Source organism: Xenia sp. Carnegie-2017, unplaced genomic scaffold (assembly GCF_021976095.1).
Source record: "Xenia sp. Carnegie-2017 unplaced genomic scaffold, XeniaSp_v1 HiC_scaffold_23, whole genome shotgun sequence".
In the NCBI taxonomy this organism is placed as follows: domain Eukaryota; kingdom Metazoa; phylum Cnidaria; class Anthozoa; order Malacalcyonacea; family Xeniidae; genus Xenia; species Xenia sp. Carnegie-2017.
Window position 1 is genome coordinate 7,198,875 of NW_025813486.1, and position 24,376 is coordinate 7,223,250.

General features: G+C 34.4%; 1 protein-coding gene and 1 long non-coding RNA gene across 3 annotated transcripts in view; both read right to left on the bottom strand.

Moving 5' to 3' along the window:
• LOC124449666 (serine/threonine-protein kinase/endoribonuclease IRE1-like) overlaps positions 1-20,631 on the bottom strand; it is a 38,361-nt gene extending 17,730 nt beyond the window's left edge. For both annotated transcript variants that reach the window (XM_047000619.1, XM_047000618.1), the window contains exons 1-5: positions 20,572-20,631; positions 11,815-11,890; positions 5,344-5,511; positions 1,999-2,070; positions 865-936 (exon numbers count right to left, since the gene is read on the bottom strand). In XM_047000619.1, coding sequence (XP_046856575.1) covers positions 865-936; positions 1,999-2,070; positions 5,344-5,511; positions 11,815-11,890; positions 20,572-20,607 — 424 coding nt within the window. In that variant the 5' untranslated portion in view covers positions 20,608-20,631. The remainder of the gene's footprint in view (positions 1-864; positions 937-1,998; positions 2,071-5,343; positions 5,512-11,814; positions 11,891-20,571) is intronic.
• Positions 8,642-9,092, bottom strand: LOC124449763. Its single transcript, XR_006949581.1, has 2 exons — positions 9,050-9,092; positions 8,642-8,693 (listed from the first exon to the last, which is right to left on the bottom strand). It is a non-coding gene; the product is annotated as an uncharacterized LOC124449763 (long non-coding RNA).
• Positions 20,632-24,376: the final 3,745 nt, after the last annotated feature.

The window sequence follows — 24,376 nt, forward strand, 5'->3', positions numbered from 1 at the left end:
TAAACAAACTTCATAAATTACGACTGCCAAAGAGTATTTTGGTAAAATACAAGACAATGGACACTCTGTATATAGTAAACATTATTTATCGAGATTACATAATGTTTACTAAATACGAAATGTCTATTGTCTTGTGTTTTACTAAAACTTCATGAAGCAAACAGCAAATGTTTTGTAAAACGAAAATTAAACAAAACAAAAAACCATGGTATGAATGTAAGTCAAAAAAGAACACTCGAAAAGTGGGTTTTATTATCTAGGCGACACAATTTCAAACTATATATTTTTGCTGGCAAAACTATAGGAGTGACAGTCAGTCCTTACAAAACAGCAAGAAAAGAAAGTGATGAACTTGGATATTTAAATCGGGATTAGTTTTATTAATGTGTAGAGCTTCCTTTGATTTTGAGTGAGAAAGTGGATTGATCAGTGTCGATGATTTTAAAACAGGAAGGTGAGAATTTGTTTTTACATGAAGGAGAGGCTTGAAGATGTTTGTAGATAGTGGAGTTTTTGTCTGTGTGAGTATGTTCCTTTATCCTGGTAGATAATTGGCGAGTAGTTTCACCAATATAGCGGGAATTACATCTTCTTTTCCTTTTTTGTAAATATTTTATAATTTTGTAACTAAATCATAATCCTATTCATTGTAATTAATTTATTCATATCATATTACGTATCATATTACTTAACACTAAACATTCTGCACTGAAGATGGCATTCTGATAATGTCGAAACATGTTTGCTTTCAAAAAAATCGTCGTTTTTCTCAAGTGTTTTTTAAAATTGCTGCTAATTAGAAATTATGGAAATATGCTTAGGTTTTGCAATATATATAAAATAAAATAGAATTGAAGGGTATACCTTGTTTTGTAATTTCAACAACAGGAGAATTTCCGACATCTTTAGCATTACCATCGTCACCACTTGTGAGTCCTTTGAACAATATTTTAAAAAGCGTTATCCACACAAGATGTGCATTTCGATTTTGACAACAAGTAAAAAAATTGAATTAACAGCTAGCGCTCGAAAAGAAATAACACAAATAAATTGGAAAGTTTTGGATAGTAGCTTTTAAAACTATATATTTCATTTCGTTTTGCCCATTAGCTCCAAAATGTCAAATACATATAGGTAGATAAACAAACTTCATAAATTACGACTGCCAAAGAGTATTTTGGTAAAATACAAGACAATGGACACTCTGTATATAGTAAACATTATTTATCGAGATTACATAATGTTTACTAAATACGAAATGTCTATTGTCTTGTGTTTTACTAAAACTTCATGAAGCAAACAGCAAATGTTTTGTAAAACGAAAATTAAACAAAACAAAAAACCATGGTATGAATGTAAGTCAAAAAAGAACACTCGAAAAGTGGGTTTTATTATCTAGGCGACACAATTTCAAACTATATATTTTTTGCTGGCAAAAACTATAGGAGTGACAGTCAGTCCTTACAAAACAGCAAGAAAAGAAAGTGATGAACTTGGATATTTAAATCGGGATTAGTTTTATTAATGTGTAGAGCTTCCTTGATTTTGAGTGAGAAAGTGGATTGATCAGTGTCGATGATTTTAAAACAGGAAGGTGAGAATTTGTTTTTACATGAAGGAGAGGCTTGAAGATGTTTGTAGATAGTGGAGTTTTTGTCTGTGTGAGTATGTTCCTTTATCCTGGTAGATAATTGGCGAGAAGTTTCACCAATATAGCGGAATTACATCTTCTTTTCCTTTTGTAAATATTTTATAATTTTGTAACTAAATCATAATCCTATTCATTGTAATTAATTTATTCATATCATATTACGTATCATATTACTTAACACTAAACATTCTGCACTGAAGATGGCATTCTGATAATGTCGAAACATGTTTGCTTTCAAAAAATCGTCGTTTTCTCAAGTGTTTTTAAAATTGCTGCTAATTAGAAATTATGGAAATATGCTTAGGTTTTGCAATATATATAAAATAAAATAGAATTGAAGGGTATACCTTGTTTTGTAATTTCAACAACAGGAGAATTTCCGACATCTTTAGCATTACCATCGTCACCACTTGTGAGTCCTTTGAACAATATTTTAAAAAGCGTTATCCACACAAGATGTGCATTTCGATTTTGACAACAAGTAAAAAAATTGAATTAACAGCTAGCGCTCGAAAAGAAATAACACAAATAAATTGGAAAGTTTTGGATTGTAGCTTTTAAAACTATATATTTCATTTCGTTTTGCCCATTAGCTCCAAAATGTCAAATACATATAGGTAGATAAACAAACTTCATGAATTACGACTGCCAAAGAGTATTTGGTAAAATACAAGACAATGGACACTCTGTATATAGTAAACATTATTTATCGAGATTACATAATGTTTACTAAATACGAAATGTCTATTGTCTTGTGTTTTACTAAAACATGAAACAAACAGCAAATGTTTTGTAAAACGAAAATTAAACAAAACAAAAACCATGGTATGAATGTAAGTCAAAAAAGAACACTCGAAAAGTGGGTTTTATTATCTAGGCGACACAATTTCAAACTATATATTTTCTGCTGGCAAAAACTAGAGGAGTGACAGTCAGTCCTTGCAAAACAGCAAGAATAGAAAAAGCAAAGAAAGCTTCGTTTCAGGTCAAATAATACCATATAGCTAATTGACTTTTTACTAACCTCGCCTGCTCGATCTTTATTGAGAAATCTCGGACCTCTGTTTTTATCACAAACCTCTCCCTAAGGGTATCGGTCAGTACAAATAAATTCAGTCCGATATTTCTCCATAAAGACCTTACACTCGGTTATTAAGGGCGTTGTAATGAGTTCACACATTGATAAGTGTTAACGAACTGTTGTCGCCAATCTCTGTCGAGTATCTTAGTAATTTTAAGAAAAAGTTGCTAAAGTCCGCGTTGCTGTTGACTGTCAGCTTTGAGGACAAGTAAACTATTACAACTTTATGAAAATTTATGCAACCTGTCAAAGAACAAAAATTGTTAGCAGACACAGACATTAACACATTTTTTAGCGTTGTTGTTTAATTACTAATGGATTTAAAAGAAAAGTCTAGAATTATTTTAATCTTAAATTATCGTCATACACAGTATATATTCAAAAGTTTCCTAAAGAATATGCAAGCACCCAAAAGCGTAGAAATTCGACGAATTTTGTTCCTAAACAGAGCAAATGAATGGTTGCTTAATTTGTTGAGAAGGCTACCTTTCCCTACGGAGTCGAGGCAACTAAGAAAGATCCGTCAAACATTGAAATTTTATCGCGATATGTGGCTTGTTTACTCCTACCTCGGCGCTATACTTTCATTAAACAATCAACTCGCCGCCGCAAGTTTTTCTCAGTTATGAAATGAAATTGAACTGTATTCCTGGAAAACTGATGAGCGAGAAGAAGTGATCGCTATAATATTTTTGAATTAGTAAACAAGAGCTGCAAGGGATCTAGAGTTAAAAAAATCATCTGCAACACCTTTATAAAGTTAGGGAAACATCCTGCAGGAAACATAATGACTGGAATTGCTATAATAATGTTTGGTATCTTTGTCAGTCACGCTATGTCAATGTAGTTTCAATAATTTATTAGTAACAAAATAGCAGTTAAACATTTCATACAGACCATGATTTGATAATATGTAGACACATGTTTTGTCAAGCTTTTGCTATCTCCATTGCTCAAATCATTTATTTATGCTTTATATTAAGCAACTTCATAAAACTAGATCTCAGCAAACAAATACATTATAGGTCTAATTGTAACTTGTAATAAAATTTCTACTTTCACTCCTGTGATTTAATATCTGTGACATGTATAAATGACCTAATATTTTCTTGCTGTAAAAGGTAATACACTGAAAACGGCATAAGCATGCTGAAATATATCTGTTTTAAAATCATCTTGATTTATTTCCAATGTTGGTCAATTTTTCACTCTATGATTTTTTTGAATACGTAATTTTCACAAAGCTGGGTTTGGTGAAATAGAAATTGTTTTAAGATGTCCAAGACTCAAAGTGTGTTTAAATTTTGATACGTATATATTATAAGATGATATTTAAATGTATGTTTTAATTCTATGAGTCACTTTAAAAAAGACACCAGGTATATGGAATATTATTATCTCAAAATTGGTGCAATGTTGTATTTGAATCTTACAACTAACAATGAGATTATAGCTGTTATACATCTTGAGCAATGTTTGTTTGATGAAAATGATTTGTTTCCATCTCACTGTTCTTTAGAGCTGGTTTTATGTATATGTTTTTAGTTTATAGGTAGAGTTTTGAATTATTATTTTTGTTGATTAATGTAAATATGAATCCCAACTGCGTTTCAATTATTGCTTTGGCTCTTTTGTTTGTCTACAACAAAAATGAATAACCCAGTCCTCACATGAAACAATTTGTACGTCAATGAACCACTAAAATCTAGGACTTTAAATTCATTATGGCTAAATTATTTTGTATTATACTATGAAATTTGTATGTATTCTTAGCCGACTGAAACATATTAAAAGCCATCAATAAGCTACGGTTCTCAAATAGTTGGAGTTAGACACAGAAAACAGGAATTAAAATTGACATTAATATTAATGCCGAAGCCATTAATCTACCTATTGATTTGACGGATGCAAGACTTTGTCACAGTATATTTTCCCAGTATATTTCCAGTTTAGTAACGTCTGTATATAAAATATAGTTAATAGTTACGATATTCTCAGCAACTCTGTGACAATTACAAGTTACAACAAGACCTGTGGTAGAGACATCAACGCAGAAAGCTTCATCGTCAAGAGTTACACATTTTCAAGCTTATTTTAATAATCGAAGTGTCCAAAATTTAGTACAAGAACAGCAAAATACATTTGATTACTATTTATATTCATTATGGCTGTCAGCGTTAACAAACTTCGTTGATGAACTTTATGACAAAATTGCGTCCTCCAAAGATGTGTTAACCAATATTTGTATTGATAGTTATCTTTTTGATACTTTTGACAAATTTTGTGGAATAAACGCATTTTTGACTAAAAATTTAATATTATTGATGCTCCATGCTGGCATTTGTTTATAGTAATATAATAAACTAGCGAGGTGGGAACATCTTATGACGTCACGATAATTTGCATACAGTGGCGAAATTTAGCGTTAAAATTAAACAACTTATAACAAACCAAAAATGCTCAAACATACACCAAAATGTTTCTAAAAAACATATTTTCTTTTGGCGAAAGAAAAATGGAGTGAAACTTGGCCGGAGTTGCACTTAAACAAAATATCATTAAAGCAAACGAGCCACCAACGTTATGTTGTATATAATACCTACAAACTTACCAAAATATTTTGATGACAGAAAAACATGAGCATGACTTGGAACTGGAAATTTACTCTGTGTTTTTTGAGACTCATAATTTTCAGTTTTTTCGTACATCGTATAAAATTTGCTCAAAGACGAAGTGACGTGAGTATGGTCTTCACCTGGCACATTCAGTTTTCGAACTTCTACAGACTGTTCACCATAGTTTTTAGCTTTTTCTTGTTTTCCTGTTTTATCATAAACCAAACCGAAACGGTTGAAAGATGCAGGGACATTAATATGATTTGGACCTAAAGACTTGTTTCGAATTTCCAGTGCTTTTTTTTGAAACTCTTTAGCTTTGCCGTAGTTTCCAGTTTTATAATACACCAAACCAAGATTGTATAAAGACTGAGCAACATCAACATGATTTGGACCTAACGATTGTTTTAAAATTTCTAGAGCTTTTTCGTAAAATTCTGTGGCTTCATCGTACTTTCCAGTATCATAATACACCAAACCAAGATTGTGCAAAGAATGGGCAACATAAACATGATTTGGACCTAACGATTGTTTTCGAATTTCTAGAGCTTTTTCGCAAACCTCTTTAGCTTTGTCGTAGTTTCCAGTTATATAAAACACCATACCAAGATTGTTTAAAGACTGAGCAACATCAACATGATTTGGACCAAACGATTGTTTTCGAATTTCTAGAGCTTTTGTAAACCTCTTTAGCGCTGTCGTAGTTTCCAGTTTTGAAACACCATACCGAAGTTGTTTAAAGACTGAGCAACATCAACATGATTTGGACCCAAACGATTGTTTTCCAATTTCTAGAGCTTTCGTAAAACTCTGTGAAACTCATCGTACTTTCCATTATCATAATACACCAAACCAAGATTATATAATGACTGGAGCAACATCAACATGATTTGGACCTAACAGTTGTTTTCAGATTTCTGGAGCTTTCGGCAAAACTCTGTGGCTTCATCGTACTTCCAGTATAATATTACACCATACCAAGACTGTTTAAGACTGAGCAACATCAACATGATTTGGACCTAACGTTGTTTTAAAATTTCAGAGCTTTTCGTAAAACTCTGTGGCTTTATCGTACTTTCCATCATAATACATAAACCAAAGATTGTGTAAAGACTAGACAACATGTTTTGATTTGGACCTAACAGTTTTTCAATTTCTAGAGCTTTTTCATGAACCTCTATAGCTTTGTCGTAGTTTCCAGTTTTTTCAAACACCAAACCAAGATTGTTTAAAGACTGGGCAACATAAACATGATTTGGACCTAACGTTGTTTTTTCAATTTCCAAAGAGCTTTTTCGTGAACCTCTATAGCTTTATCGTAGTTTCAGTTTTTCAAACACAAACCAAGATTGTTTAAAGACTGACTGCATAAATATGATTAGGACCTAACGATTGTTTTTCCGAAGATTTCTAGAGATTTTCGTAAACTCTGTGGCTTCTCGTACTCCAGTATCATAATACCTGAAACCAAGATTGTATAAAGACTGGGCAACATAAACATGATTTGGTTCTAACGATTGTTTTCGAATTTCCATAGCTTTTTCGTGAACTTCTATAGCTTTGTCGTAGTTTCCAGTTTTTCAAACACCAAACCAAGATTGTTTAAAGAATCAGCAACATCAACATGATTTGGACCTAACGATTGTTTTCGAATTTCCAGAGCATTTTCGTGAACCTCTATAGCTTTGTTGTAGTTTCCTGTTTTTACAAACACCAAACCAAGATTGTATAAAGACTGAGTAACATCAACATGATCTGGACCTAACGATTGTTTTCGAATTTCTAGAGCTTTTTCGTAAAACTCTGTGGCTTCATTGTACTTTCCAGTATCATGGCCTGGAAAACCAAGGTTTACAAAGTCTGGGCAACATAAACATGATCAGGACCTAACGTTTTATGAATTTCTAGAGCTTTTCGTAAACTCTGTGGCTTTATCGTACTTTCAGTATAATAATACGCAAACCAAGATTGTCACAAAGACTGGGCAACATAGTACGATTTGGACCTGTGATGGTTTCGAATTTCTAAGAGCTTTTTCGCAAAACCTCTTTAGCTGTCGTAGTTTCCAGTTATATAAAACACCATGCAAGATTGTTTAAAGACTGAGCAACATCAACATGATTTGGACCCTAACGATTGTTTTTCGAATTTCTAGAGCTTTTCGTAAACCTCTTTGGCGCTGTATCGTAGTTTCCAGTTTTATAAAACACCATACCAGAGGATTGTTTAAAGAACTGAGCAACATCAACATGATTTGGACCTAACGATTTTCCGAATATTTAAGACTTTTCGTAAAATTCTGTGGCTTCATCGTACTTTTCAGTATCATACGCAAACCAAGATTATAGCTGGGCAACATCAACGCGGTTTGGACATATTGATTGTTTTCGAATTTCTAAATTTTTCGTAAAAACTCTGTATCGTACTTTCAATTATAATGTACCATACCAAGATTGTTTAAAGACAGAACAACATCAACATGATTTGGACCTAACGATTGTTTTAAAATTTCTAGAGCTTTTCGTAAAACTCTGTGGCTTCATCATTACTTTCAGTATCATAATAAACCAAACCAAGATTGTGTAAAGACGGGCAACATAAACATGATTTGGACCTAACGATTGTTTCGAATTTCTAGAGACTTTTCATAAACCTCTTTAGCTTTGTCGTAGTTTCCAGTTTTTTTCAAACTACCAAACCAAGATTGTTTAAGACTGGGCAACATAAGATGATTGGGACCCTAGCAATTGTTTTCAATTTCAGAGCTTTTCGTGAACCTCTATAGCTTTGTCAGTTCCAGTTTTTAAACTTTTAAATAAGATTGTTTAAAGACTGGGCAACTTATAAACAGAATTTAGTTCTAACAATTTAACAATTTCCATAGCTTTTCGTGAACTACTATAGCTTTGTCGTAGTTTCCAGTCTTTTCAAACACAAACCAAGATTGTTTAAAGAATCAGCAACATCAACATGACTTGGACCTAACGATTGTTTTCAATTTCCATAGCTTTTCGTGAACTTCTATACAGCTTTGTCGTAGTTTCAGTTTTTCAAACACCAAACCAAGATTGTACCAAAGACTGAACAACATCAACATGATTTAGTTCTTGATTGTTTTCGAATTTCTAAAACTTTTCGGCAAAACTCTGTGGCTTCATGTGCTCCAGTATCATAATACATGAAACCAAGATTGTATAGACTGAGAACCTTATAAACATGATTTGGTTCTTTTGATTGTTTCCAATTTCAGAGCTTTTTATTGAATTCTGCTTTGTCGTAGTTTCCAGTTCTTTCAAACACCAAACCAAGATTGTTTAAAGACTGGGCAACATAAACATGATTGGACCTAACGACTGTTTCAATTTCAGAGCTTTCGTGAACCTCTTTAGCTTTGTCATCAAAGTTTTTCAAACACCAAACCAAGATTGTTTAAAAGGCTGGGCAAATAAACATGATTAGGACCTAACGATTGTTTTCAATTTCTAAAGCTTTTCATGAAACTCTGTAGCTTCATCATGCTGGTATAATACCATACAAGATTGTTTAAAGACTGAGCAACATCGACATGATTTGTGGACCTAACTGATTGGTTTAAAATTTCTAGAGCTTTTCGGCAAACTCTGTGGCTTCATCCCGTACTTTCAATTATCATAATACACCAAACCAAGATTGGCACAAAGAATGACAACAAGAGAATTGGACCCTAACGATTGTTTTCGAATTTCTAGAGCTTTTTCGCAAACCTCTTTAGCTTTGTCGTAGTTTCCAGTTATATAAAACACCATACCAAGATTGCTTAAAGACTGAGCAACATCAACATGATTTGGACATAACAATTGTTTTCGAATTTCTAGAGCTTTTTCGTAAACCTCTTTAGCGCTGTCGTAGTTTCCAGTTTTATAAAACACCATACCAAGATTGTTTAAAGACTGAGCAACATCAACATGATTTGGACCTAACGATTGTTTTCGAATTTCTAGAGCTTTTTCGTAAAACTCTGTGGCTTCATCATACTTTCCAGTATCATAATACAAACCAAAGATTATATAATGACTGGGCAACATCAACATGATTTGGACCTAACGATTGTTTTCAATTTCTGAGCTTTTTTCGTAAAACTCTGTGGCTTCATCATTACTTTTCAGTATAATAATATTACACCATACCAAGACTGTTTAAAGACCAGGCAACATCAACATGATTTGGACCTAACGATTTTTACAAAATTTCTAGAGCTTTTCGTAAAACTCTGTGGCTTCATCGTACTTTCCAGTATCATAAATACACAAAACCAAGATTGTGTAAACTGGAACAACATAAGCATGATTTGGACCTAACAGTTGTTTTCAATTTCAGAGCTTTTCGAAACCTCTTTAGGCTTTGTCGTAGTTTCCAGTTTTTCAAACACCAAACCAAGATTGTTTAAAGACTGGGCAACATAAACATGATTTGGACCTAACGATTGTTTTCGAATTTCCAGAGCTTTTTCGTGAACCTCTATAGCTTTGTCGTAGTTTCCAGTTTTTTCAAACACCAAACCAAGATTGTTTAAAGACTGGGCAACATAAACATGATTTGGACCTAACGATTGTTTTCGAATTTCTAGAGATTTTTCGTAAAACTCTGTGGCTTCATCGTACTTTCCAGTAACATAATACACCAAACCAAGATTGTATAAAGACTGGGCAACATAAACATTATTTGGTTCTAACGATTGTTTTCGAATTTCCATAGCTTTTTCGTGAACTTCTACAGCTTTGTCGTAGTTTCCAGTTTTTTCAAACACCAAACCAAGATTGTTTAAAGAATCAGCAACATCAACATGATTTGGACTAAGTTGTTTCAATTTAGAGCTTTTCGTGAACCTCTATAGCTTTGTCGTAGTTTCCAGTTTTTCAAACACAAAACCAAGATTGATTAAAGAACCAACAACATAAACATGATTTGGACCTAACGATTGTTTTCGAATTTGAAGAGCTTTTTCGTGAACCTCTATAGCTTTGTCGTAGTTTCCAGTTTTTACAAACACCAAACCAAGATTGCTTAAAGACTGAGCAACATCGACATGATTTGGACCTAACGATTGTTTTCGAATTTCCAGAGCTTTTTCGTGAACCTCTATAGCTTTGTCGTAGTTTCCAGTTTTTACAAACACCAAACCAAGATTGTTTAAAGACTGGGTAATATAAACATGATTAGGATTTAACGATTGTTTTTGAATTTCTAGACATTTTTCGTAAAATTCTGTGGCTTCATCGTACTTTCCAGTATGATAATACACCAAACCAAGATTATATAATGACTGGGCAACATCAACATGATTTGGACCAAACGATTGTTTTCGAATTTCCAGAGCTTTTTCGTGAACCTCTATAGCTTTGTCGTATTTTCTAGTTTTATCAAACACCAAACCAAGATTGTTTAAAGAATCAGCAACATCAACATGATTTGAACCTAACGATTGTTTTCGAATTTCCAGAGCTTTTTCGTGAACTTCTATAGCTTTGTCGTAGTTTCCAGTTTTTTCAAACACCAAACCAAGATTGTTTAAAGAATCAGCAACATCACTATGATTTGGACCTATCGATTGTTTTCGAATTTCTAGAGCTTTTTCGTTAACCTCTCTATAGCTTTGTCGTAGTTTCCAGTTTTCAAACACCAAACCAAGATTGTTTAAGATCAGCAACATCAACATGATTTGGACCTAACGATTGTTTTCAATTTCTAGAGCTTTTCGTAAAATCAGCTTCATCGTACTTTCCAGTATCATAATACACCAAACCAAGATTGTATAAAGACTGGGCAATATAAACATGATTTGGACCTAACGATTGTTTTCGAATTTCTAGAGCTTTTTCGTAAACCTTTTTAGCTTTGTCGTAGTTTCCAGTTTTATAAAACACCATACCAAGATTGTTTAAAGACTGAGCAACATCAACATGAGTTGGACCTAGCGATTGTTTTCGAATTTCTAGAGCTTTTTCGTGAACTTCTTTAGCTTTGTCGTAGTATCCACTTTCATAAAACAATTTACCAAGATTATTCAAAGACTTAGCATCATTAACATATTTTGGACCTGACGATTGTTCTTGAATTTCCATATCTTTTTCTTGAAACTCTATAGCTTTTTCGTTATTTCCAGATTGCCTAAATTGTATTATTTAATTCGATTAATTTGCACATATCAACCTTAGCGTCAACAACTTAGCATCGACGAAAGACAATTGCAACGTCACAACGATAAGCAAAATTCTTTAGCTCCATAAAAAATGTGGACTTACTAAATTGAACAAGCGATACTATAGTTTATGACAAAGATAAACACACTTGTTGATTAATGTTTCTACTTCTAAAACGACTTAAATATCTAAACTATGCAGTATTGTTGTATGTGTCCATTGCGATTTTAAAGTAAATGTACTTCGTGGTGAGTCATAAATAATTACATATACTCTAAAAAGGATTACCTTGTTTAAGATGGCAGTGATTTGTTTTTGGTAAGCATATTGTTCTTTTTTGGAATCGTAACTTCGTTTGATTTATCTACATTTACAGAATTACAAGCTTCCATGGATCACATTTATACGTCGTAATCAAACATGAAAATTCTTTGTTTTTTGTCCTACAAATCTTTTACTGGTTAACGGCGTGTAGCCTTGAACAGTTGAGCTTTTAGAAAGATGTAAAGTTCTGACAACTTAAGCATCATATATTCTTCCTTCGAGTCGGTATTTGGAAAATTATTTTGTGCCACGGAATTTAAAACATCTTAAGAATAGATTGCTATGTAAAGCAAACATATGGTTTTATGATTTTTATTGTTTTTGTTCATAAGTTTGATTATAATTTGAAACAAATTTATCAATAGAAATAAGTATAATTTTACTAAATTATGCTAGTTTAAAGTATTTGAGTATGACTATAAAGTTTGTAGTGTTAAAAGAATTAATAAGTTGTACTCATATCTGTTTTTAAATTTATTATAACTATAATGCGATGAATTTACGCACATGAACCTTCATAACCAAAGCGACGAAGACAATTGTAACGTTAAAAGGTTAGCAAATTCTTTGTACATTAAAATGTAGACTTACAAACTAGTTTATCACAAAGATAACACTCTTCCTGATCATTATTTCTACTTCTAAAACGAATTAAATATCTAAACTATTCAATGATGACATGTATGAGTCTATTTGCAATTTTAAAGTAAAAATTGAGTCATAAATTTCCTTCAATAATGACAAAAGCCATAAAGTGAATATTAAACACATATTTTACAAACAGATGTGTGGGCTTAACAACTATAACAAGCATTTTAACTCTCTTATATACAAACAATAGATTTCCAAAGAAATGCATAACGATGTTCTGAAGTATACATAGAACGTTTAGAACATGCTGACTGGCTACATTACAGTGATACATGTCATATGTGACTTGAATTATCGGTTCAATGAACGCTATCTCATACAGACATACACATCGATTAAAATTTGCTGAAAAGGAGTCTTAGTAAAACGGTTTTCAAACACAATGACAAACAATTTTTCGTTGAAACTCTTCAGAAATCATAAGGACCACTGCTTCCATGATTTGAGCAAGGGAGAAAACTCACGTGACATGTACTCTAAGCAAAGACGCTCGGCAAATGCAAATATGGTTATGATAGAGCAGGGACATTCGACTGAACATTGAGCAAAAGACATCTTTTTGAAATCTCAAAAATCTACAGCATATACTTACGCATTCAAAAATTACGGAATGTTTAGAAGTGAGCAAAAGCATAGGTTTTGAAATATATTGCCATGCTCAAACCCTAAAACGTTTTCTTGCAAAAGAAATACACTTTGTTCAAAACTGCAAAATATAGTTACATTATTCGATATTAATGACGTAAATCTGTTTTTCGTGTTTTTTACAAACATGCACACAGATCAAGGATTGTATTTAGCATTTACATAATTGATTGCAAAAACAAACAGGTGTCACGGCCATATGCTAAAACGCAAAGCGCAATGTCAGCAGCAATGTTTTCACTACTCCTTATCTATTGCTTTACTACTCGCTATCTATTGAAAATAAGTAGAGAGCAATTTTTATATTTCTATAAAAGAATCAAATACTCTCCATAAATTTGATAAGTCAATTATTGAACAAACAAGCTAACATGGCAATGTTGACATGCTATTGAATTTATCACGCATTTTGTAGAACTTAGTATTGCCTTGGTATATGGTTTCTTCATAACTTTAGAGCAAAATCACTGATTTTTAGCAATTCAATTCTATCAACATGAAATTTTTAAACACTGAGTCTTGTCGACGTGTCAACTATCCGCCATATACTAAATATCGTTCGGATTCCAAGTTTGTCTCTAAAAGGCAATACAGGCTAATAAACTCTCATAAGACAGTTTACATTGTAAAATCATTGATGTTAAAGAACAAGAACATTTCAACATATAGAACAAACAATTTAAGAGTAGATTATGTAAACAAGATATGGCTTATAGTTTTTATTGTTTATGTTCATAAAATTGAATATAAATTGGATCAAATTGATCAATAGAATTGAGAAGTATAGATTTTACTAAATTTTACGGAACAACCAAGCGACAAACACACCCACGGGCATCAACGTCACGGCGAAGATCGAAAAGGTCAGACGACCAACCATATCCGCCGCCGGGTCCAGTGAGGAATGGACTTATTTCCAAACACGCTGGCAGGATTATGTCAATGCCACAAAAATAACCGGCAAAGACAAAGTCATCCAATTGCTGGAATGCTGTGACGAAACGCTACGTAAGGACCTCACCAGAAACTCTGGCGGCACCCTCACAAACAAACCCATCGACGACGTCATGGCTGCAATCCGCGAACTTGCTGTAGGAGAGGAAAACACGATGGCGGCTCGTATCAAACTACACAACATGCGCCAGGATCGTGACGAAACTGGCAGTCGCAGACGCCTCAACAAATCCAGGTTCTTCGTACTCGGTTGCACCAACCTCACAATCGCTGTAGACCACAAACGTCTACTCAAACTATTCGGTAATCGGACATTGGAGAATATCCCAAGCCCCCGCCTACGCAATCTCAAGGAGAAGTTACTGTGATGGGTCCCAGTAGTCCATATCCCTGGTATCCGTCACAAAACCGCCGATGCGATCTCGCCACCTCACAGCAGATCTATGGAACTCCCGTACTTCACCTCAAAGGACGGCTTATAGCAGGTTGATGACTTACAACTACACAGACTGGCTTTGATGAACCATCCTTTGCTCCACTTCTCATTTTTTCTTACAAACGTCGCCTTACAGCCTGGGACGGGGTACGCATGGCAGCTGCCAGCGACACCACTATGCACAATCTCATGAATGTCATTGAATCCCCTGGCCTTCAGCTTCGTAATGACCTCCATCACCATTACAACAAAATACCAGTTTCGCCACAGCCTCTACACAGTGGACGGCGTCATCGTCTGTACAGAGATCGTGTGTTTATCCCACCACTGTTGCGCAAAATATCCTGGAGTGCTGCACTCGGCACCAGGACATATCATCTGCATCCCGCGCAGAGGACGCAGTCTTCGGCGGGAATCACCTCAGATATTGCAGCAATGCGTACACAATGCAACCACTGCAGCGGATAGCACCACCATCACAAGAACCAAACGCACCGCCCGCAATCATCACCCGGCCACCACCTTCCGAATTGCGTCTTTGATATGATATTGAGCCGACCATATGATAATGACCATATGATAATGACCATATGATAATGACCATTCCTAATCTTTACAAAAATCAGCTCGAAACATTGCCAGTCCTAAACAAAGTTCTTTCTCTTTAAAAGTTGGTCTTAATGGTTGTGATATTGGGGAAAATGACCGTGCTGTTTCTGGCGAAGTTGATATTTTAGATGTTTCTTTTTGCCATGGAAAAGCTGATTTTTTTAGTGCAGCCTTAGATGCAGATATTGGGGAAAGGCATTTTTCTGGTTCTTCTGATTTTGAACATGATAGTTTAAATGTTTCTTTTCAAGATAGGTTAGTTGATTGGGTGAATGAGTATTCAACTAAACAAAATGCTGTTGATGGTTTGCTTGCTCTTCTTAAGGATAATGGTCATCCAAATTTTCCTAGTTCTGCTTACACTTTGTTGCATACATCAAGATGTATTCCCATTCAGAAAAAATCTAGCATGGATTACGTGTACTTTTCTTTTGGTGAACAATTGTTAAAGCACTTTCACAAGCCCCTTGTGAAACAGTTAAGAACATTTATCATCTTGAAATCTCTTTAAATGTCGATGGGTTCCTTTGTTTAAAAGTTCTGCAAAAAATGTATGGCCAGTGTTGTGTGCCATTTTTAATATCAAACCTGTTGTAGTGTTTCCTATTGTCCTAACATGTGGTGACTTCAAGCCAAAAGACTTGGAGTTTTTGGATTAGTTTATAGAAGATTTCAAGGGTATTCTAGAGAACGGGGGGGCGAAGATGGGCTACATGCATCAACTGTGTCTGCGTGTTATTCGTAAATTGATTATGGTTTGGATGAGGGGAAATTACGCTGTTAAAATGTCAGTTGCCTATGTAGAGGCTGTTAGTAAAAAATTAGTGGAGCTTAAACCATTTATCCCCTCTACATTTGTCGAAAACCTAGGAGTTTAATGGAGGTTGACAGATGGAAAGCTACAGAATTCAGACAGTTTCTTTTGTTTACCGGCAAAATTTCTTTCGGCCGTCAATGAAATCTAATCAACAAATTTTAGAAGTAAATACTGTAGTCGCAATGCAATAGGTCATTGCTTTATTCAAAGCAGTGCCGTTTTTCACACATTGCTACCTTGCATTTAAATCTAATGAGTGATTTTGCTTTTTAGATTTGCCGGTGTACAGTGAACTGATCTCCCTTGCAGAAAAAGGTGTAAGCGCTATTATAATCCTTGTACAAGTAGACAATATTTTACAGAAACATGCATGTATAAAAATTCTCTTTTAATCTTAATATAATGTTGATATATATTTATATGACGGTGAACTAGCACCAGAAATTCTAAACACAAAGGATTATGCGATAACTTCCCCATCTACTAGTAGGACACCATCTCAGCCTAGTGGTAAGTTTTCTGTCATCAGAACTGACTAATCAGCAACTTTCATATAATATGTCGACTAAAATGTTGAAATAATTTTGATTGACTCTTTTTAAATAACTTTAGCATTCGTATTGTACATTTACTGTTTTTCTACGTCCATCGTTGCATTATAGGGCTTATAAATGTTCTACAGGTGCTGTAGGCGTTGGTCCTTTAAAATGTTGTTGTAATTAGTTGAAAAAATGTTAGATATAGTTAAAATTGCAGTTGTGTTCACCACGATTTAATCAAAATACATTCGTTCAAATCTAATTCTCAGCGTTTGCTATCAAACTACTGCATTAAACTTTCTCGAGGTTTTGATTTTAGTCACCTTTCTGTTTTTGACTTTTGAAACTTGTAGTGCCTTAATTTAAATGACGTTCATTTTATATTTTTAAGATATTACGTACATAGGTTATACATAAGTTATTCTGTTATTTTCTTATCTATCTTGTAGGCTTCCAAAGATCAGTTCTCACCAAACTGGAAACATTAATTGATAAGCAAGAAGAAGCATTGCAATATTGCGTGCTCTGTTAAGCGCTAAGAAAGGTGTAGACGAGCACGAAATTTTGGAAAGTGTTGTACCTAATCCCTTAGATTTTGTTTAAGAACTTGAGGAGCTATCCTCTAGTCTTGATCAAAAAAAAGTCCAGAAGAAAGTTGGTAAGTTTTGGAAAGTTAACCACCCATACGTAGTCAGTAATATTTATTGTCACTGCCTATTTTTTATGCATGACTCTTTCAAAAGTTACGTAAAAAAAATGTGCAAAGGAAGGCATAGCCTGTCCCCTTTATCGGGTTGAAAACGTGAAAATGATAGTTTTATTTGCAATTACCTAACATAATATTGACTTTTTTTCTACCATTTGTGTTTGAAGCTTGAAAACATGCACGTTTGTCAAGTCTGAAACGTAATTTTAATGACGACTCCCGTGACGTTAGGGGGTCATATTATCTGATTAAACTATATGAATCTAGCATCGTGTTTTTTGTGAGAGCATTGTCGTGTTCTGATTGATTTAAATACGTTACTATACTATAAACGGCTCTTAGGAGTGTGTCGTTTTATTTGTGCTGAAAAATTCTAACGAAGATACTGGTCTTTCTAAAAGCTCTCACCATTCACTTTGGATGGTTTTATTTTACAATTCGAGATCAAAATGTTTATATATATATGTCTAAATTGAACTTTTCCATATAATTTATCTTTTACTCTCTTTACTAGTTGCAGTTTTTGATAGCATTGTGCGCAAACAACTGCGCAAACAGTGTTACAAGAATTATGACAAAGCTAGAAACATATAATCTATGGTTCCAATATAGTTTAAAAGGCAGAAAGCTAAAGCGACCATTTCAGCACCTTGCCCTCTGCAAAGTTATAACAAGTAAGCAAAATTAGACAATAATGTTTGCTGCAGCAGTACCATGTTTTGTCTCTTTTTTCTCGTTCATGAATTGGAAACACAGCCATTTATGATGCTCCTTGTCATAAAGAATATTATTGCAAGTTTTAAAAGCTAATACATTAAACTGTTTTGCATACGTCATTTGTTTCATTTTCTAAACTTAGACAGGGAGAACTCAACTTATTTTACTCCGTAATCTCATAGTTAACATATTTGTAATTTCTTGTCTGTGTAAGTTGAGGCAAATACACAATACCATTATTGGCATGTGCACTTAAAGAAAGTGAGCATGTGTCTTTCATTGTCCTTCAATTATAAGTAAAGCAAAATGGAATGGACACATATACATAATGCGTACCTTTAAAAACGTTCATTTTAGTGCAGGTATTAGATTTATGCAAGTTTAAAATTTTGTTAACTCAAACTGCATGATTAGATTTATAATATACAATTTGCTTAGCGTGATATTAAACAATTATTGAATGAAATAGTTTATGAATTAAGACTTATGAAGGCCAAGGTTTGTTCAGTCTACTAACCTTGAGGCAGATTGAGCATATTGATGCCTTGATATTTCTTTATATTACGTGAAAACCCAATTCAATAATTGTTTTATTATTTATATAAAAAAGCAAGTGTTGGTTAAATGTGAAAAAGGTGCCGTAACCATTAAAGTTTTGTTCACTTGTTTTGTTTCTCGTGCGTATGAGATGACGTTGTAGCGCGAGGTAATTTCTTATATCCGACGTACGTACGTAGTGGCATTTATATAAATGGATTTATTTGATTGCTTTCAAGTGAATAAAAGTAAAAAATGATTTGATCTATCCACAGCAGACGATTCAGTTTTCCATTTAAATGGCATCTCTTACAGACAAATATGTCAATGTTGTTGCAGGTGGTAAGACATATAAAAATGATATATAGACTAACATTTTCTAATAATCATATATGCTTTTTTCTTGTAGGTCCGAAATGGCAACTTATTGGAATCGACTTAATTAGCATTTTTGTAAATATGTATATTAAAACACGCACTGCAAAATAGATGAATTAAAAGTTGATTATACGGAAATTAAACTTTAGTTCGTATCATTGGAAAGGCTGTTTTATGATTTCACAAATAATGCATCATTTATTGTATGTTGTATGAACGCCGGATAAACGTTGTATGAACGTTGTACAAACGTCGGGTTTAGGTTGAAAATACGTTGCATCCCAACGTTTATCCTAACGTCGCCACCACGTTCCTACGAGTTCACAAAATTATGTTGTCTCAACGTTGGTCCTCGACGTTGAGTGAACGTTCGACAAACGTTGGTAAAACGTTGAGGCAACGTGATTTTGCTAGCTGGGTAAGCACTTCAGGAAAATTTTTTTTGTTTATGGAAGTTGGAGGTACGTACGTCAACGCCATATTTCCGACGGTCTCCATTTCAGTACTTTTTCGTAGGCCATGTTGATCGTTACGGTAATTTTACTCAAAAACAGTTGAAATTGCTTAATTCATTTAAATGAAGTGCATAAATAGAAACTCTCGTACCGGTTAGCAATTTACTTAGTGTATATCATTAGATTTTCTACTCTTCATACTCAATTCATCACTATATCTGATGTGAATACAAATCTTACATAATTATACATAATTATAGCTATGTATAATATGGCTGTATTCAGAAATTAACTTTTAACTAACTCGTACATTTACAATACGCGAAAGTGAGGCAAATGTATAGGTTTGTCAGCACTTTCGCTATCATGGAATGATGGAAATTTCCAAATGAGTAAAATAGAAGAGTTGCTGTACACAAATAATACAAAGCATTTGTGGATATGCACACGAAAGTTCTCTAGAATGGAAAAGCAAGGATGACCCAACACTAAAAACATGGGGTGTTTACATAGGTGCGTATAAAGTATAGCAGCTTAAAAAATTGAAAAACGTATGCAACAGTTGTTAGCAAAAAATTCCAAAATTTTTGACCTGCACGGGACCTGATACCTGCCTACATGGGATTTTTCCTTTGAAATAGGTATGCAAAGTACGTGTACATGTTTCATGTTAGCCTGTCAAAGGTTTTAGATTGTGTAACAATTATTTAGTTTCTTTCAATAACATTTCATACTTCCCCGTTGATTATCAGCCGATCGCAACTAATACAAGGTAAATCTTACTAGAAAAAGTCTTTGAAAGAACACATTTCATATTTTTGGAAACAAGCGAAATACTACATCCAAACTACGTATTGGTTAACACATTCGAGCGACGTTATAATGGGAGCAAGCAATATCAAAATAAGAAAGTATTAAAACCTGAAACATATATTTATGTGCGCTTGACCTTTAAAATTTCAACTTTTTGTTGGGAATGCAACGTTTAGGTAAAGCTAAATTAATTAATGTTTGATATTTCTGACAGGGCGGATTTATCTCTATAGGCTACAAAAATACCATACTACAAATCATACTTTATATTATTGTTATAAATTCACCAAAAATTACCACGAACATGACTATTAAATAGCGACAATATACATCCAAACAACGTCACAGAAATTTTGTCTCTCCATAAACATACAACATGAATTGTGAGGGAACAACGCTGAATTAAAATCCCGTCGCTTACGCAAACGTTACATGACTATTATTACAAAATTTTGAATACTTACGTAGATATTTAGGAGTACAAATAGTCGTTCTTGCATACAGCTTGAAGATACCGTGTTAAGCTCGACTCTTTAAAAACGAACAAAAAATTGGGGGAAACCCTAACGCTTTAAGGGGAGTCCCGAATAAAATGGCGCGTGATCCAATTTCAATTAGTATATAATAACACAAGTCTACTCAAAAGTAGAAAGCCTTATACGCTACAAGTCACGGGCTTGTGACCGGTATAATAGAGTTAAATGGTGAAAGGTTTATCATAGATTAATCAACTGACTATTCCTGCTCATTTTTCTTTGGAAGCATGCTGAACAGTCCATATGGACAAAGCTCGAATTCCATATTAAATATCAGTAACATAATCCGGTGTAAATGTTAGACAATACATCATTGACCTTTAGTGAAAGCATCCCGCTTTCCACTGGAAAAGAATGAATCTAATATCGATGTTAATATATATTATTTCCTAAATATTGCATACCATAGAAGCCCATGCAAAATCTCATATAAACGTTAAATTAAGCAAATTCTATTTCGTCACTGTTCTACGTCACTAGGAAGTCATGTGAGATAGAGCGCGCGATATCAAGATCAGTTCGAGCGTAGATTTCACAGCGTTATCAGTTACAAAAAGTTCCTTTCCACACTATATTACAAATTTTTGAATTATGAGTATAATTAAAAATATACGACAGGAGATGAAACAGCACTCCGGGGTTTTGCTGATCACGATGAACACGATAACATTGAAGAAAGCGAAGATGTGCAAGTCACATCAAGGAATTTGAATATGGCAACCACCCTTGCTAGGATGAGTGAAGCAACAACCACAATGAGTAAATCACTCAGCTTATTGCAGGAAACATCAGTATCCTCTACAGTAGAATCTACTCGTAAGAGGAAAGCAAGTGCTTTAGTCAAGGCATGACGCAGATTGCGAAGAACTTTCGACCAAGCGCAATTCTAAAGCAGAACAAGTAGCAGTGGACCCGCTGCGGGAAGAGATACCGCAAACACTTGACGAAACTGAGAAGACTTCACCAATCGTCAACAGGAAGCTGGCCTCAATTATCCACCGGCTGAACAAACTGAGCTACGAACAATTGAAGGAAGAATATTTTAGTCCTAAGAACTGCGATTGTCTTATTGTACCTAAGATAAGCCCCGAAATTTGGGGGAAATTAGACCACCCAGCTAGAGGCGAGATTTGCAATTGAGTGCCATTCAATCAACCATGACGAATATAGCAACACAAACCACCAATAAACTGTTGGTTGCTTGCAATAACAGCGTGCAGCGAACTGAATATTGATGATCTTGTTCGTACGAACGCTATTATCATGGTAATCCTGGGACATGTAAGTTTTGAATTGTCTAAACGACGATGTGACGCTATACGTCCAAATCTCCATCCAGAATTTAGTACTTTATGCGCATCGCATGTTCCCATTACGAAATATTTGTTTGGAGATGAATTGCAAACCCAAATTAATCACATTCGCACAAGCAACAAAATTAACAACGCGACAACAAGTTCTTAATTCTGATACCACTTGGCAGCAACATTCAAGACAAGAGAAACGACAATGGCGCCATTTTTCATCCCGTCATCAGGGCAACACCCTCTATCGGTCGAAGTGGAAACAATTCAGAAAGAAACGATCGGACACAATGAACGATCGCAAGTAAAAACAAATTTTTAAGAAACTTTGAGATTTTATAGAGAAACCAGTATTCTTCTTTTGTACCCACGCTAAAAAGCGTATCTAAATAAAAGCTTTGAGACCTATCAGGCTGACAGCATATCAAATTTAAGAGCATGGTAAACACTCAACTCTGATAAGAAAATCTTACAGACAGTTGGAGAAAAAAATTAATTTGACACTATTCCTATTCATTGAGCTTCATCCAAAAAATACAACTTTTGGTTTCCGATTCAAATCAGTCCTTATGCGAATATCTTTGACTACAGAACGAGCTGAGAAGATAAAACGCATTTTTAATCAGCTGCTACAAGCGTCTCACACAAAAATAAGGGATGTTATACGGGTTTTGGGCACTCTACCTTTGAGTCTCCTGGGCGTAATGTACGATCAGTTGCATTATTGCTGGCTGGAAATAGATAAAAGCGACGCCCTTAAGTTAAACAGCGGTAAATTTGACGGGACAATGAGCCTGTCTTCAGAGGCCATACATGATTTAAGATGGTGACAGTCATTATTACGCACTACTCACTGGCACTTTATAACCACAATGAGCCTAGCATTTGCCTAAATACAGATGCCTCCTTGACAAGGTGGTGCTGCTCCATAAATGATTTATGTGCTCGAGGTAACTGGATGCCCTTGGAGGCTTCCAGCCGTATAAATTATTTGGATATTCTTGCGGTATTGTTTTCCCTTGAATCATTTTCTTCAGAACTATTCACGTGTGCCATTCAAAAACAAAACGTAACTCCGAACATTGATTTGTTTGCGTCAAGGTTGAATAATCAAGTGAAACCCTATGTTTAATACCAACATAATCCGTATGCTATAGCTGTCAACGCCTTTACGATATCGTGAGCCAATTATACATTTTATGGGTTCCCGCTTTTTAGCATAATTTCGCAAGTGTTACAAACAATAGTACAAGAGAAAAGCACAGGACTAGTCTTAGTCCCTAATTGGCCAACACAAACTTGGGGGGCCGCTTTAATGCAGATGCTAATAGCACATCCAGTTGTTTTACCTCGAGGAAGAACGACATCCCCCCCCAATCAACACAAAACTGGAGTTACTACTTTGCCATTTATCGGGAAACTCCTCTCTCATGAAGTCATTTCACTAGAGGGCTTCTCAAATCATCCAGAAGGCCGGGTGGACCGGTACCAAGAACAATATTCTACATACCTTAACCGTAGGCGACAATATTGCAGTGCAAACAATATCGATCCTGTCGCGTCCTCTGTAGAAGAGGGCATTAATTTTCTTAAAAAATTTTACCAGGAAGGTTTATCCTACAGCGGTATTAATACTGCAAGGAGAGCCTTGACGGCCTTGTGTACAATCCTAATGCTACCAAGTGGCATCTCGTTTGGTACACATCCACTCGTTGCTAGGTTTGTTAAAGGTGTATTTGATGCAAGACCAGCTCTTTCTAGATAATGCCACGGTCTGGGATGTTTTAGTGGTATTCAACATCTTCGAAAACTCTACCCTCCATAAGATGTCAATTAAAAAAATCCTCAACACAAATCCAAAAAAGTAATGCTCTTAGCTTTATTATATGTATATAATAAGTCCAGCTAAAACTGTGGGCTTTTATATCGAATACAGACTTTAATAAATCGTTTTATTAAAGTCTGTAAATACATCCTTTTTTTGCATGAGGAGGTATCCATGATCATCTTCAGCTTGAGCCAATACAAAATGATGGTTCTAATCAACATCAGTATCCTATGAACTTTTCCCTTTAACTCTAATGGAGCAACTTATCTGTGTCAAAAGCTCTTTTATTTTTAAACGTAAAAAATGTTTTACTGAGTTTAACAAATTGCTATAAAAGTTTATTTCTAATTCTTAATTTTCTAATCAAGGCTTATGCCAAGCAACTAATTAAGAGGTTTTTTCTCAGCATTAAGGATTGGAAGGATTTCTTTATAGAGTCCACACTGTTCAAGTTTTTCTATTTCCCTTCCAATCACAGGACTCTCGAACTGCGATTAGCTAGTTCAGCGTACTTATGGGTCAGATTTATAATTGTGGTTAGCATGAATCAATAAAATCTAAAACTTATTAAAATAACAAATGTGGAACTGGTAGACGTGGC